General features: G+C 32.4%; 1 protein-coding gene across 4 annotated transcripts in view; it reads left to right on the forward strand.

Annotated features, from left to right (window-relative positions):
- Positions 1–16,292, forward strand: part of PPM1A (protein phosphatase, Mg2+/Mn2+ dependent 1A) — a 48,624-nt gene extending 32,332 nt beyond the window's left edge. For all 4 annotated transcript variants that reach the window (XM_007986857.3, XM_037984079.2, XM_037984080.2 and 1 more), the window contains 5 exons: positions 241–1,094; positions 2,875–2,992; positions 7,068–7,176; positions 8,652–8,709; positions 9,715–16,292. In XM_007986857.3, the coding sequence (XP_007985048.1) occupies positions 261–1,094; positions 2,875–2,992; positions 7,068–7,176; positions 8,652–8,709; positions 9,715–9,744 (1,149 nt within the window). In that variant the 5' untranslated portion in view covers positions 241–260 and the 3' untranslated portion in view covers positions 9,745–16,292. The remainder of the gene's footprint in view (positions 1–240; positions 1,095–2,874; positions 2,993–7,067; positions 7,177–8,651; positions 8,710–9,714) is intronic.
- The last annotated feature ends 847 nt before the right edge of the window (positions 16,293–17,139 follow it).

Raw genomic sequence — 17,139 nt, forward strand, 5'->3', positions numbered from 1 at the left:
CTTTATCCCAGTGCTTTAGTTTTTTTCTGCCTTTTTGTCTGTTGTGCGCTGTGCTTCATCAGGCTTTTCCCCAGTTCCTCCTTGTTAATCTCCAGATTCAAAGTTGGCAACACAATGAATGTCTGCTTAATACAAGAGTTTTGAATTCCTGCATATCTCTTTCACTTACTAAAAAGATTGTTTGGTACATATTTTGTTGATAAGACAGTTATTGACTTTTCTGTTTCTCTTCCTTTGCAGACCTAGAGGATCAAGACATAATGGGAGCATTTTTAGACAAGCCAAAGATGGAAAAGCATAATGCCCAGGGGCAGGGTAATGGGTTGCGATATGGGCTAAGCAGCATGCAAGGTTGGCGTGTTGAAATGGAGGATGCGCATACGGCTGTGATCGGTTTGCCAAGTGGACTTGAATCGTGGTCATTCTTTGCTGTGTATGATGGGCATGCTGGTTCTCAGGTTGCCAAATACTGCTGTGAGCATTTGTTAGATCACATCACCAATAACCAGGATTTTAAAGGGTCTGCAGGAGCACCTTCTGTGGAAAATGTAAAGAATGGAATCAGAACAGGTTTTCTGGAGATTGATGAACACATGAGAGTTATGTCAGAGAAGAAACATGGTGCAGATAGAAGTGGGTCAACAGCTGTAGGTGTCTTAATTTCTCCCCAACATACTTATTTCATTAACTGTGGAGACTCAAGAGGTTTACTTTGTAGGAACAGGAAAGTTCATTTCTTCACACAAGATCACAAACCAAGTAATCCGCTGGAAAAAGAACGAATTCAGAATGCAGGTGGCTCTGTAATGATTCAGCGTGTGAATGGCTCTCTGGCTGTATCAAGGGCCCTTGGGGATTTTGATTACAAATGTGTCCATGGAAAAGGTCCTACTGAGCAGCTTGTCTCACCAGAGCCTGAAGTCCATGATATTGAAAGATCTGAAGAAGATGATCAGTTCATTATCCTTGCATGTGATGGTATCTGGGATGTTATGGGAAATGAAGAGCTCTGTGATTTTGTAAGATCCAGACTTGAAGTCACTGATGACCTTGAGAAAGTTTGCAATGAAGTAGTCGACACCTGTTTGTATAAGGTAGCTAGACTTTTTAAAAAAACATAAAGTGATTTTATGTCGTATTAATCACTACCCTAGTATTTAATCATCTTAGAATCTGTAATTCTGAAAACTAAGTTTTTGGCACAATTGTAGGATACTGTAGGATACTGTTCACCAGTTATGAAAATATATCATAGGAACACTATGCAGAAATAAATTATCCAGTTACCATATCTGCAAGAGTTATAAGCTGAATGTTTAGTCTTACTACTTGAGCTTTGTAATAATGTGGAAGATTATCAAAGGTAAAAAGATTTTATCAGAATGCATGTTTTGAAAGAAAGAGGGTGGGGAGGGTTAGGCCTTAGTGTCTATAAATGAAAAGCTATTTTAGAGTTTTAATATTTTGACCATGTGATATTTCAGTACATTTATGATATCCTAATACTTTGAAACTAAGGTTTAATGGGTCTGTAGCACTTAAAAGAGGAATGTAGTGATCATTAGATGTGATGTAATAGAAATAGCCTTGTACATGGAGTCGGAAGGACTTAACATGAGACTGTATGGTTTTAGGTAAGCTATTTAAACTCTGAATAATCAGTTTTTTTCATCATAAAAAGGGTAAGACATTATTATGTTGTCTGATGGGGTTGTCAGGAGGATCAAATAGGATAATATACATAGGTGAGCTAGCTCAGCCCCTTTATTTTACAAATGAGGAAGCTGAAGCCAGAGAAGGTTCTACAAACTTTAACGAGTCAGACAGACTTGAGACCAAAGCCTACCTCTATTACTTTTGTACTCTACATTCCTGAACAAATTGTTCAATCTCTCTCAGCTTTAAAATGGAGATAATAGCATCTTATAGGACTGTTGAGGAATTAATAAGCGTGTGTGTGTGTGTGTGTGTGTGTGTGTGTGTGTATAATGCCTAGTTTAGCATATAATACATGCTACACCCTTTCCTAGAGATACTATAAATGACTTGTACAAGGTTTTATGCATTGGTAGCAGCATTAAGACTAGAAAATCAAGCCCTTAACTTGGGTTCAGTGCTTTTTCTGCCACACTCTGTTCTGTTTTGTCAATAATGCTTATTAACTTATTCTTTGATTTTTTTTAAAACAAATGTTGACTTTTAAAAATTCTTAGATATATTTGATACTCAAATATTTTAATTACAGCATTTGAATACTTAGATGTCTTTAAAAATGAATGTAGTTCCTAAAAAGTTGTCAGTTTTTAAAATTATACAAGTTAAAATCTAGTTTATAAACCTTATGTGTAGTTTTACCTCTTATTTCATATTTCTACTTATGAAGCAAATGTATTAGCCCCACAATTTATAATTTATTTTAAATGTAATTTTATCAGGTACGTGTAACTGTAGGTCAAATCCTATTGTAAACAATGCCGCTAAAATTTTCTGTCATGTTGTATGGAATGAATGTGTGTGTACATGTATATTTGTGTTAGGTATCACTTCAAATTAAGTCACCAGTAAATGTTTACAAATAGTATTGTTTTATAGAATTATAAAAAATTATTATTACAGTGCGATTAACCTGTAATGTTTCTCTCCTGTCTTTTGGAGTATTGGTTATACTGTATTCTCTCTATACTGTTCGGGGGAGTGGGAGTCATTGCACACACACACACACGCGTGCACGTGCACGCGCATATATATAATTTTTCTCCCTAAAAGTAACATTTTCACTAGAACAAGTATAGCTAATTGGCACAGCTGTAAAGGTTCTCAAGGCTTTGAAGAGCAAAAAGAAAACTCAGATTTCTCAAATTTTTTTCTTCCCAGGGAAGTCGAGACAACATGAGTGTGATTTTGATCTGTTTTCCAAATGCACCCAAAGTATCGCCAGAAGCAGTGAAGAAGGAGGCAGAGTTGGACAAGTACCTGGAATGCAGAGTAGAAGGTGGATCATTTAACAAAAAATAAGTAGCTTTATTAAAGAAAAATCTTCAACACAGTCAAACTTTAACATTTTAGCTTTTAGATTTTTATGTGTCTTTGACATCTAGTGTCTAGTGTACGAAAGTGGAAAAGGACATTTCTGTAGTAACTGTTAAGATGTATGCAGTTGTCCTATCACAGTTATATTAGAAATAACAACTAGCGTGGAAAGTAACTTACATTCTGTTCAGGATACTTTTGTTTTAAAAGGCTAAAATGTTTGTGCGCTCTAAAATTCTTAATTCACTGGCATGAGTAATTTTATGCCGGGAAAATCTGATTTGTGGTTTATTTAATTACAAAGAGATTGTGATGGTGATAATTTGAATACCATCTTTCTATGAAAAGCTGTGTATATTAATTTTTAATTTCTAGGGCCTTTTTTCTATAACTTGAAAATCATAGACTCGTCATTAGCAACTTTATATACACAACTTTAAAAAATTTACTTTAAACTGTTTCAGAGCTTCTTACCTAAGCCATAAACTGTCTCACCTAAACAAGATAGACCTCAATAAAAGACATAATATTTCTCCACCTGGCAGAAAAGTAACTGCCAAGTAAGATTAAGAAGTAAGTTGGGCATTTCTGAAGTATATTCCTCATAATTCTGCAGAGACTTCCAGTTTATTGCATATATGCAGTAAGTATATATTATGCAGTTTCTCTAAGCAGAAAAACTTGACATGACTTTGATAGTGTTAAAACATGAAAATGCTGGTGAGCTGGGGTAGAAAAAAAGTAAGAAAAAAATTAAATTTAAAAAATAGCGTTAAAATGCATTTTAGGTTCCTAATGTCGTTAATTTGCACATTAAAGACCTCTAATCGCATGCAAACATTGACCTGCCACACCTACATCCCACTGTGCCTGCATTATTAAAGTTACTATTCACTTTAATTTTGTTTTTTCCCTTTTTACTGTTTGATACCAATCATAATCAGTCTGATACTAGAATCATGATTGGTTTTGTTCTTTAGTACTGTCTAGAGGTTACTATTTTGTTTTTATTGCCGTCCGCCACTTGATAGTCATACATCTAGTATGTGTTTGTACTATTTAGTATTGCATTCATTGGACGGTACTGTTCAACGAATTTGTCTCCTTACTGTTACCAAGGGTCTTGGAATTTTTATATTTTAAATGAATCAGTATAAATTATAGGTATTATAGTAACATTTTAAAATATTTAGAATGCTACAATCATTGGTTCAAACTGTTGATTAGTGGAAAAATATAAATTCGTAAGAATAATATGTATAGGGATAAGTTGATATTTAATGTATTGGCACTTTAACTTGGGCACACATGTTTTCTTATTGGTTTAAAGAAATAATAAGTATTTTAATATTTTTACTATGAAATGGGATCCAATTTTAGAAATGAATTGCTGCTTTTTTCTTTAGTGTGTACTCTTTAAGTTTTAGATGGAATTATGAAATATTCACTTTACGTAATTTTGTTACAATAATAAGTTTTATATTTCTTAATCAAGCAAGAGTTGCCACCTGGACAGAATTTACATTGATACTCAATATTTTTGATATGTTAAAGTGTTGTTATACTTGTACCATTCAATTGGAGATTGTCATAAATTAAATATGGTATTTTTTACTCAGATTTGATGAGACTGCAACTAGAAATTAAATACTACATTAAAATTGCTGCTATTTTAAAACATAGAATGTAACTGTTTGTATTGTAAAAGTTGTTGTATGTCCTCAGTGAAAAATACTGCCTTCAGCTTCCAAAGCAGGCACCCGAATGCCTTTTTCTCTTCTCTCTCTCTCTTTCTTTAAATACATGCCTTCACTAGATTGCTGTGACCTACTAAACCTCATTTTATTTGCTTGGAACATTTTTGGCTTCTCTGTCCACAACATAGAAAAGGAAAGGCCTTCCAGCTCTCCTTTTCTCTTATTTGTTCCCTTCTAAATACTTGACTCTCTGGGGGTGTGAAAAGATTCAGCTCATAATTTATACTACTATTAATTTTGTGGTCCTTCTAAACCAATTTAAAATTATACTTTTATGTATATATTTTCAAAATCTTTGCTACTGACTACCTTAGCTTTAAAGTTGCTAATTTGGAGATAACTGATAGAATCCCTGAAACTTGGTGGAGGGGAGTGGAAAGGAGCAGAATGTGTTTGTGTATATGTATGTGAAACATGGATCTTCTATACATAAATATTCTTTAGAAGAAGCGTTCAGTCTTTACAATTCTAAGTAAAACATATAGATAACAGAAATTAAAGGAATATTTCTTAAAAATTCATTTCTTTTTCTTTTTTGAAAGCAGACAGAAGCAAGGCTAGTATAGTATGAATGGTCAGGTAGTTTAAATGTGTTGTCCCACGTGGAATAGGAGATATTAACTGTTTTTAAAAGCTTTACATTATTTTTTCACGAGAATTTGTTTTCCTGTAATTTTCTTCACAGTTTAAATATCCTAATTTATATTTTAACAAAAGAGATGTAAGATACATCAAGTATAGATGATTCAAGGTAATGTTTTTTAGACCTGAAACCATTATTGATTCAACTTATCATCAGTGTTTATTTCTATTGTATCCAGTTATCTATCCAAATAATTGTATTGGCTTAGTGGAGACTGTATGTTAAGTGTATTAGTTTTAGATTGTGAAATTGTGCAGTTTAGGTAAACATCAAATCCCTTTATTTTTGTACAGCAGATTTCCAGCATTAGAACCATGTAGAACAAATATACTAGATGTTAAAGATTACACAATAAAGGAACTTGGCAAACCAAATCTGAGATCCTTGCTTTTTGTTCAGATTTAAGACTGTTTTTTTTTTTTTTTTTTTAAGGCAAAAAAGTAATAGATGGTAAAAATTTGGCCTTTATTCTAAAAGGACAGTTTGAACCATTTAAAGAAATATTATGGGTAGCCATGTCTTCTTTAAAAATTTTGAGGCCTGATTGAAGGATGAATCTTTATATGCATTGTTATTTTCAAAGGTATTTACAGATTGAGAAGCAGAATGATGATTTCTTGCCCCACTAATAATGAAGAAAATACCATTTCTTACTGTAAACATTGAAAAACAAAAACTCAACAAAACTTGAACATATAACTTACAAATAGTTTTGACTGGAATTTGCTTGTGGAGTATGTGTGCTAAAACTGCAAGTGAAGACTTTTTATACTTAGAGGAATAGTTTTAGAGTTCTTTGTAAGGTTCTTCATAATTTTTTGTATTCTGTGATGTGAATAACAGTATGCATCTGCACAACAGCACTACAGATCATATTGCTGTGCCCTTTTAATAACTGGATATTTTAAAATTCTTTTAAATGCAGTTGTATGGTTTATCAGATGGTTCTCTTTTTAAGCATTGTGTAAGGAAATTTAGGCCTTTTCTATTCAAGGCTTTGTTCAAGTAATCAGTGAAGGTAATGGTATTATATATCTATACAGTATATTGTTTAAAGATACTTTAGAGAAGAATTAAACTGAGACAGTGATGTTCAAGTACATAATCTGTGCATACTATTTAAGTATCATTTTACAAATATAAATACATACATAAAGTAATTGAGTTAGTATATAATCTATAAATTCCCCTGCAATTAAGGGTTATTTTCAAATCTTGAAATTGTTTGTTTTTTAAAATTCCACGCAGTGAATTATATAGGGCAAAGTTCAGGAAACATGTTTCCAGTCTAAAGAGAGAAGTGATGTAAGAAGTAACTAGTTGACATCTTAAGAAAGGATATTCTCACTTGTGCACACATATCCTTGCTTATATAATATGCTGATTTAACATGAAATATTTTTTCATATTTTAGTTTTGATTTGAAGTTAATCTTATGTGTCATTTTGTGCATTTTTTGTCATAAATCTTCAAAGGTCAACCTGATTTTTTTTTTTTTTTTTTTTTTAATAATACCAGATTAGAAATATCTCAGATGTGGTAAATGTCATCTTTAAAAAGCTAGGTTATCTTTGTTTCGGTTTTCTTTTTAATTAAATTTGGATAACACTTACAAAAAAAGTACTTCTGATTCCCAGAAATCATAAAGAAGCAGGGGGAAGGCGTCCCCGACTTAGTCCATGTGATGCGCACATTAGCGAGTGAGAACATCCCCAGCCTCCCACCAGGGGGTGAATTGGCAAGCAAGTAAGTTACATTCTGTACACTCTTACGCTTTATGCCAGTGTATGAAAATGTTAGGTATTCATTGATAAAATGTGTGTTTACCTAATTTCTGAACTGATGCATTTATCTGTGTTTTAACCTGTGATTTCAATTTTTTTTTAGTGTTAGACTATCTAGAGCTTGTTTAGACTTAGATATCAGTATCACTGTAACTAATTGCAGTGAGGGTTGTCTTTATTGGAAGTTTGGTTGGCATTGATTTCCTTATAGAGCATAAACGAGGTAATATACTGAAAGAATTTTTAAACTAAATTACATAGCACTACATTAAAAATTTACAAAATTCTAAGTGTCATCGTTAGTAGTGGTATAATTTGATTTGGTCAATCCCTGAGTAACTTAACACCCTGAAAATTCCCTTTCCTCTTATGGACGATGTTTCTATGTCTGATTTTCCCAGTGTTTTTGGTTGTTGATTGCTGGTTAGTTGGTTTTAGGTGTCAGGGAAGAAGAATATATTTCTTGTCTTTTCTCTTTCCACTTCAGTTCATAGAATTGGACTACTTTGTGTTAAATATTAAGGTTACATCTTTACATAATAAAGTGGAAAATTCAAGCAGTTCCAAGGCTTAAAACATTTTTACCTCAAATATCCATATAATTGACTTACAAACATAAAACTTGCAAATACCTTTGGCTCGAATTTGGATATAGAGTAAATGTGCTAAAACTACAAGTGAAGACTTCTTGTACTTACAGTGAAGATACATTATTGACTAATTTTCTCGATTCTCTACCGTGTTTTGCAAGTATGACCATGTTCTTTGTAATCACTAAATAGTGATTGTAGAACTTCCTGTTTGAAGCTTTTATTTCTTGGAAACTTTTTTCCATACGGCTTTCTATGAAACGATCTATAAAATTGCGTCAAATCAACTTTGGAAGTAGGGAGTCTATAATTTGTAAATACACTACAGATTTTTAATAAAGTGTTACTCAAAACTAATTCCTAGACTTGTCATGGAAATGTCTTATTTCACATTTCAGTTTTAATAGAACTATTAAAAAGGGCATTAAGAAAAGTAGAAACTTTATAAAGTATACTCTGATTCTTCAAAACCACAATGCAACTCTTACCTAGCTTATGTTAGTATTGTGTCTTAAAAATGGCATTGCCATTGATGACTCATAACCATTTAAACCAGTTCAAATGGAGATAGACTATATGGACTTTTTTTTTTTTAATCTGTAATTTTTAGCCTTCTATTAACTGGGTTGGTAGAGTGTTATAAGACGTTTTAGAGTGAACTCACCTCTACTTAACATAGGGGCCCACATATCTTAAAGTGAGGCTCACTGTTGACAGCAAGAAATAGAACTAAAATAATTTCTGAGTATAAGATTATCTTAGAAATTTTAATAAACACCTGGCTATGAGTTATTAAGCAGTATTTTGCTTTCTGAAGAATTAATTTTCTGCATTTTTTTACACTTAGGAGGAATGTAATTGAAGCCGTTTACAATAGACTGAATCCTTACAAAAATGATGACACTGTAAGTAGCATTTTAGCTCCCTCTGCTTTCCTTTCCCCTCCACTCTAAATGCATATCCTTCCTACCTGTTTTTGCAGAGCTGTTCACTGTACCCATTCTCTTACACACACCCCTGATTGATTGCTTTGAACTCTGCTTGCTCTGATCTCTCCTGCACCACAGTTCTAGTGATTGAGGACATAATCATGGTGAGTGGCCACCTCTCTCAAAAAAAGAAGAAAGTCCTTTTGAATTATTCTGGATTTTTTAAGTCTTTACAAGCAGTCAACTTCAGAAGGTTTGCCTCCACTAAATGGTTTTTTTTTTTTTTTTCCGAAATTGGGACTATCTCTACTCAGAATCTTGTCTTATTCTGAGTTTTGTAAACTGCTGCAGCAGAACTTCAGAATGTTTGTCTCCACTAAATAGTTTATATGGTTGGAATTACCTTTGTCAGGAGTCCTGAAGTATACACTTCACTTAAATATTACAGAATTTTTTGCATAAATAGATATTAGAATGCCATACTCTCCAGTTAAGTGTTCTATTGCAATTCTGTTGTATGATGTTTATAGAAAAGTGATAACTTAAAAATCATGTGGGCGCAGCTCTGAAATATTTTATGTATTGCATTATGAAGCTTCTTCACATCTCATCTTGAGTTCTTAATCTTTTCTGATGTGATAAAGGTTTGTAAAAGTGGTATTCTAAAACTGTATTGGATTTCATTAAAGAAAAAATTCTTTTTAATATATTTATTGATTTAGTAATAAATTTGGTCAGCCTCACCATAAAACCATATTTCAAATATTTTCCAAAAACAAAACAAAGGATTAACAATTCTTTGAACAGATTAAACATTGATATTTCATATATACACATATATACTTATATACTTTAAAAAACATTTATTTTCTAAAAGTCATCTTTACAGAACATTATCTTTCTCCATTATCTAGAAACTATGGTGTATTTTGGCACTGCTAAATTTTAACATTGTTCCTTGTTTTGCTTCCTTTTATAAAGGACTCTACATCAACAGATGATATGTGGTAAAACTGCTCATCTAGTCATGGAGTTTACCTTCACCTCCAAAGGAGAGTACAGCTCAACTTTGTTGAACCTTTTAACATCCATCCTCAACTTTAAGGAAGGGGATATGACATGGGTGAGAATGATTACATCAGAGAACTTCAGCAGTACAACAGCTAGCCCAGAACTGATTTTTTTTTTTTTGTAAATTTGAGACTTATGTAAACGTGATTTCAAACCATAATTCATGTTGTAAATCAGACTCCAGCAATTTTTGTTGTATGATTTTGTTTTTTTGTAAAGTGTAATTGTCCTTGTACAAAATGCTCATATTTAATTATGAACTGCTTTAAATCACTATCAAAGTTACAAGAAATGTTTGGCTTATTGTGTGATGCAACAGATATATAGCCGTTTCAAGTCATGTTGTGTTTGGACTTGGGGTTGGAACAGGGAGAGCAGTAGCCATGTCAGCTAGACGTTCAAATGTGCAGATGATTATGGAAAATAATCTCAAAATCTTACAAAGCTGAACATCCAAGGAGTTATTGAAAACTATCTTAAATGTTCTTGGTAGGGGAGTTGGCATTGTTGATAAAGCCAGTCCCTTCATTTAACTGTCTTTCAGGATGTTCCTTCGTTGTTTCCATGAGTATTGCAGGTAATAATACAGTGTATTCATAAGAATCTCAATCTTGGGGCTAAATGCCTGTTTCTTTGCACCTCTTTTACAAGTCCTACATTTAATTACTAATTGATAAGCAGCAGCTTCCTACATATAGTAGGAAACTGCCACATTTTTACTATCATGATTGGCTGGGCCTGCTGCTGTTCCTAGTAAGATATTCTGAATTCCATTTTATCAATAAAGCTTGATTTAACAAACAAGAAATTTAATCATGTATGTGTAATTCCTCTTTTACCCCGGCCTTTTAAAACACTGTGCCATTGTAATGAGACGTTTCTCATAGGGAAAGATGTTAGTCTCTTTTAATTGGACAACACTGTTACTCAAGGCATAGATGAAAGTGTTTCCTTCCATTAGAAAGACTAAAAGATTTAATTCTTGGTTGTACCTTAATCTATTTTTTAAATAGTTTCTTTCAGGCTGCTTATTTTTCATTAAGATGTGTATCAGCTTGGATTTGCCTCAGTTTAATTAAAATAATTGTCAAAGTTTGACAATCTAACACTCTATGGTAGGGGTGTGTGTGTGTTTGTGTGTGTTTGCCCGTGATTTTTAATTGGCCCATGTCTTTAGAATCCAAGTGGTTAAGATGTATTTGTGATTTGAAATATAGCATGTTGATAATATTTAGCCGTTGGCCTTTACAAATAACTTTCAAAGCTTAAGGAATTGTAGATGTAAAGATAACCTAATTTAATTTAGGCTTAAATTCCTCTGATTAAGCATGTGAAAGTAAGTTTTAAAATCTGTCACATTGAAAAGATTACTGTTTTGCCCTTCTGTATTTTTGTCTCTTTAGGTTGAATATTGTATTTATCACCATGTAATCATTCAGTAGGCAGATTCCCACTAGAAAACTATTAAAATGTAAGACTAAAATACAACATTGAATACAAAATCAAAACTTTGTGTATGAAAACCAGTATAGTCCATTTTGTTGTATTTGTTTTTTCCCTAACTTGGAAATATGCGTATTTGTATATATAGCCTTAAAATTAATGTAAAGTTAGGGGAGTAGTGGGGAAAGTAATGTGAAATGTCTCAGATTTAAGTAGTTAAATACCAGCAAATTTTTTCATTATCCCTCTTATTTTGTGAGGTGATTAAATGTAACTTAATTGTATTTAATTTATATCTTATTCCAGCATGAATGAAGAAAAACTGAAGTACTATTTATATTTAGGAATTCGTATCAGTTGAAATTACAGAACCAATTCCATACTTACAATAAATACTTAATGTCTAAATCTGTGGTAGAGTGCGAAGTATGATAATGTTCTAAGTTATGACTTTGCAAGTATCTAAATGTGCATTTAATGAATACCAGTGCTTGTATTATAGACTTAATTACCAGACATACTGGTACTGAAAGCTAAATCCCTATTATAACAAGCCAGTTCCTTAATATTTTAAGTAGACTGACAGTTTTAGTTCCAGAAATTGCAAAACTTTGAACTGGACTGTATAATCTTTTGAGATGCACAACTTAAATCACAAGTAGAGGATGTGATGGAAAGCTATATTTCAAACCATAACAGCATATTTACGGCCTTTTTTTTTTTGAGTCTTTAAACAAGAGAAAATTAAAATATTCCTGTCAAAATTATTGGTATTGAAATTAGGCTTGGAAACAAGAGAGAACTGTATTTGAGTGATCTCAGAAGACTAAATCTTTTCCACATGAATCAGCACTGGCCATACTAATAATTTTTTTACTATAAAAATACAGGAAGGAAGTATACATTGTAACAGCAGACTGTTCCTGATTCCTGGAGGTAATAGTGGGGGAAACCAACAGTACGTTTTAAAGGCACTTTTGCACCTCTACTGTGCACTTCATTCTTGTACCACTTAAATTCTTCACCCTCATCCCCTTTTTTTGTGCTAATTAGCATCTCAGGGCAATGCCTCACAAATGTTTGATGTGTTCTGTTCTTTGGAGGGAAAAAGTTCTTGTGTGATGATAATATAGTACTCAAAATATACTTTTATCACTTAATGTCTTATTTGCTGCTATGAATAGGAAATAACATTTTGTATAGCAGGCTTTGTTTTACCCTAATATTAAAAATTTCACTGACCTTTCTTTCATTGTTTTAACAGGGTAGAATCTCCTAATTTCCACTTTCTTGGGAATATACTTTTATAGACAATAGAAGCAGTTATCAATATTAGCGCTTACTTTAAAAAATCAAAGTGATACTTAATTCAGCTTGGGAAGTATCTCAGACACTTACTTTATAGTGCATTAACTTGCTTCTAGAGTACTTAATGCAACTGCTGTAGCCAATTAGTTTTTTATACTAATCTCAACATTAAGAAATTTGGATTAAGTAATAAATTAGTTATGTAATTCAAGTAATCTGAATTACAGCAGTACTTTTAGTGATCATTCATATGACCATATATTAACCCAGCTAATAACTCAGTTTTTTTTACAAAATGTTTCGAGTATTATCAGTAAAACACTGTTCTAGGCTAAGCACCTTGGGACTGTAAAGAAATGAGTAGATCCTTGGCTTCAAGTTTACATTTGGATAATTTATAATCTAGTGTATGTTAGTATTATAACTGGATCACTCATCAAAAAAAAAAAGCTATTGCCCACCCGTTATCTACCAGGTCCTTAGCTAATCAAGGCACAGGCCCTTGCCCTAAAGAGCTTGTTTATAAACTTCCTTTACTCACCTGAAAACTCTTCTCCAGTTTATTTTCTTCTCTCCAAAGTTAAAAATCATTCAGAAGAAAATTTTGCTTAGCATAAGAATAAAATTGGACTGAAGAGGCTTAAGCCCATTCAGTATGCTTGATTGCATTTATCGAATGGCCTTTATTCTTCCTGCTGACAGCAGTAACTCAGAGGAATAGGTAATAGATTTCTGAAAATTCTCCAGCCATGGGAATGTAGGTGGGGTTTGAGTTTAAGGCATTTAAAAATGTAAATATCTCTAGCTAAATTTATCTTAGGTAGAACTCTGTGTTTTTGTAACACACTGCCAGTGTTAATGTCAAATTTTAGCCAAATTATTAGTATGTTTTAGTATTTTAAAATAATTTCACTGCCCATCTTTACTGGACAAACTCATTTGGAGTTCAACTTGTGATTTCTGAAAGAACTGATGAAATTGGGTACTGCTTTTTTTTCCATTTTTTGTTTTATTTTCATTTTGAATTTCATGGTATATACTTTTAGTTCAAACTTGGCTGTTTGTACAGTATTAGGATTTCGTATTAGAAAATATGTGTAAATATCTTAGTATATAATTGTTTCTCATTTGAGGTTTTTCTTCTAAGGGACCTTAAAGAGTTTTATATACTTTTGCTCACAGATACTGCTAGTGAGATTACCATTTTTTTCAGTATCTAGTCTTCTAGTTTTTCTTTTAGGCATTAGGAAGCCTTCTTAAGAGTTCAAAATTTTAGAAGCCTAATTTGGTGTTACTTCCTTCAATTATGTGCCATGTGTTTTGGTTTATATATGTTTTAAATTGTATATTACCTTGGAATATGCTTGAAATATTTAAGAATACATTTTCAAAATGTATAATACTGTATTGTTTTGTTGATCAAAATAATAAGTCTCAGTTAAATGTTAGTTATTACTGATAGTCAAAACGCTTAATAGAAATGATGAGAGGCATTGGTTCCAGTTCATTGTCAAACATTTTGTAATTTTGTTCACAGATTCTTTCCTTTTCAGTTGTTCTGTATATTAAGATAGTGGCTTCTGCTCTCACTGTTTTCCTATTTATATTACTAGCAGATAGGAGTGCTAATTAGAAAAACTTATAATGGTATTGAAATTGCAGTTGACAACTTATATTTTTATGAGATGGAGAAAAAGGATTGTTTAAGTTGATAATGTTGACTTTTTTTCTTCCTTATCCTGCACGAAATATTGCCCTCGTTTCCTCTACTTTCCTCTTGGTGTTTTCTCTTTTTTTCAAACAGAAACAGGACAATTCCATTTTCTTGAGCAAGAAAGCTTAGTGTGTTACTTCATCAAGGCCAGCTAATAACTATGTTAAACTGGGCTGAAAATGAGAAAACTTGGGAGATGGAGGAATGGGGAAATGGCAGTGGGATAGCTAGGGAAGGATTATTCTTAATTGTTTTAAAAGCCATAGGAAAGTCTTCCTTGTACCTGGCTGTAAATTTATAAGAACGATTGTGTCACATAAACCAACAAAAATCAACCTTTGCTGCTTCAGAAAATTTGATTTTTCCAGCAAGGAAATTAATAAGAGTTACTGATTCTTCGTCATAGAAACAACTGAGAAGAATTAACACAATGTTTCTTCACTAGAAAACCCAACCCTTCATTTCTTTTCATTGCTCCAAAACCCAGTTTTCAACTAATGGTTTTCTCATTAAACTAAATGTTTAGAAAAATTGTTTAGAGTTTTTCTTTTTCTTTTATATAGTCCTCCTGATCCAGTATAAGACTATTTAGTAACGTGCATTTGTATGGTACTATCTAAAGTAAGTTAGATTGATGTAAGAGATTGGGTACCTGTGGAACAAAATTAGTTATATCCTAATTAGGTACAGTGAATGACACAAAATCATTTTAGCATTGCTTCTTTTGGGGTCACAGGCCTTGTGAGACTGATGAATCTTAGGGACTCCTTTACCCAGGAAAATGCATATATAACATACATATCTCACTAAAGTTTACAATATTGTAGTGGTTCATGGACCCCATGGTTAAGAGCCCATTCTTAAGTACAGTAGGGCATCATCCCTTTTCCTGCAAAGCCCAAAAATATATTTCAAGGGCATAAAAATAACTTGAGTGTATTTTAAGGAATTGTTTCACTCTAGAGGTAGATGGGGGGCCTGGCTAGAATCTGACATTAAAATACACTTTTTTAAAAATACTATATTTGGGGGGAGAGTGATTAAAAGGTGAAAAAAACATAGTATTCAGAAGTTTTGGAGATTAATGTCTTTCTCTAAGATTTGCCACTTTAGAAATTCAATAGGAAAGAGATAAAACAGAAATTGAATGTATCTGGAACATTTTTGGCCTTCATAGTGCAGATATACTATGTTAACAAGTAATACATTTACCTGTCAGATCTCCAGGTTTTAAGGTTTTGAGCTTTCTAGTATTAGAATTCATTAAATGTTTAATTCATTTCATATTCTGAGGAATTAGGTTATTTACGTACTAATTCAGGATGTTAAAATAACATCCAACACAGACAACCACCACCAATGCACAGAGTTAATGAGATTCCTAAAATATAGTAAGTACAGTGTAACAAACAGAATTTTGCATTTGTTGCCAAAATCAGATGTTTAATTACAGCTTATTGCCATTTGTGGGACTTCTGGAACATAGAAACCATTGTCTTACCTGGTTATCCCTTGACTAAATAGCATATCTGCAGGAAAGTACCTTGTTTGTAGTGATATGCCCCAATACTGATTGATTTCACTCTTGAAATGAGTTATATCACTTAATTTGTATAAACGTTATAAGTGGAGAGACATGTACATGTTAAAAGCATGTTGCATTATATAGAGATTCATTTTTTAAACTCTATAAATGTTAAGACTAATATAATTGCAGAAATATTTTTCTTAACTACAGTGTGTAACAAAATTCTTCATAGCAACTCACCCACTTTGCAGTTTATGTGATCCACACTTTTAAAGAAATTCCATAAATGTATATTTTGTATTATGTATTATTTCCTGGTCCAAAGAAAATATGTGAATTCAGTTCTAACTTTAAGAATGTACTGTTTATTTTCAAGTTCATTGAAAAATTGCATTCAGCCTGCTAATGGTTGCAGATTGTATGTTAGATGAAAAGTAGAAATAATTTCTAGTTTGCAAAACTGGTGCCACTAAATAAACAGGCAATTGCATAATGTGTGTGTATTTATGGTTGTTTAATATTGCACAGCATTTTTATTCTAAGAAACCTGGAAAATTTGAAATTAGCTATTGGAAGACCTTAAAAGATTTTTTTTCAACTGAGAGATAAATTGATAGAATTTGAACTAGATTTGTTCCGTCCTGATTTTAGGAAGTTTACTGAAAGCCAAAAAGTTTCAGTTGATGGTTATTTGTCATGAAACATTCTAGAAATAAAGAAGCCAGAGTAATTTATTTTTGGTAAGAACATTCCCATTTGTCTGTCTTCTAATAGATGATTACTCCCTTGAAGAGTTGAAATTGGGAATTGGGAGTGGTCTGGGAAAGGACTTCCTCACCTAGTATTTGTGGTATAGTGCCTGCTTCAAAATGGCACTTTAATGTGTGTGTGTTTAGGATGCAGAAAGAAGGTGTTTATTTCCTCTGCCAATTCTGATCATTGGCTATATTATATCCTGTGTTCGTGTCTGAAAGTGACTTACAGGTTTAATTGATTCTAGTCATGGCTTCTATAATTAGAGAATTTTTAGAGTTGAACTGTTAATTAAAGTGAAATTCTGTGAGCCACAAGAGCTCACTTTGTTTATTGTAAAATGTGTAATAGAACAGTAATGAAGCTTCATAACCAAAGGTAAAACGTCTTAGAACTGAGTAAGGTTAAGTAAGGCAAATAAGGTTTTATTTGATTTATATGTAAGTGGAACCTCTTCACTCGTCAAATTGTATCATTCAGTTTTGTTCATGGGTTTTTTTGGGTTTGGGTTCCCCCTTCACCCTGCTTTGGAGCTTTTCTTTTGAATGTCAAAGCTACTTTAGGTTGTTTTATTTCTTTTTTCTTAATT

Source organism: Chlorocebus sabaeus, chromosome 24 (genome assembly GCF_047675955.1).
Source record: "Chlorocebus sabaeus isolate Y175 chromosome 24, mChlSab1.0.hap1, whole genome shotgun sequence".
Taxonomy (NCBI): Eukaryota; Metazoa; Chordata; class Mammalia; order Primates; family Cercopithecidae; genus Chlorocebus; species Chlorocebus sabaeus.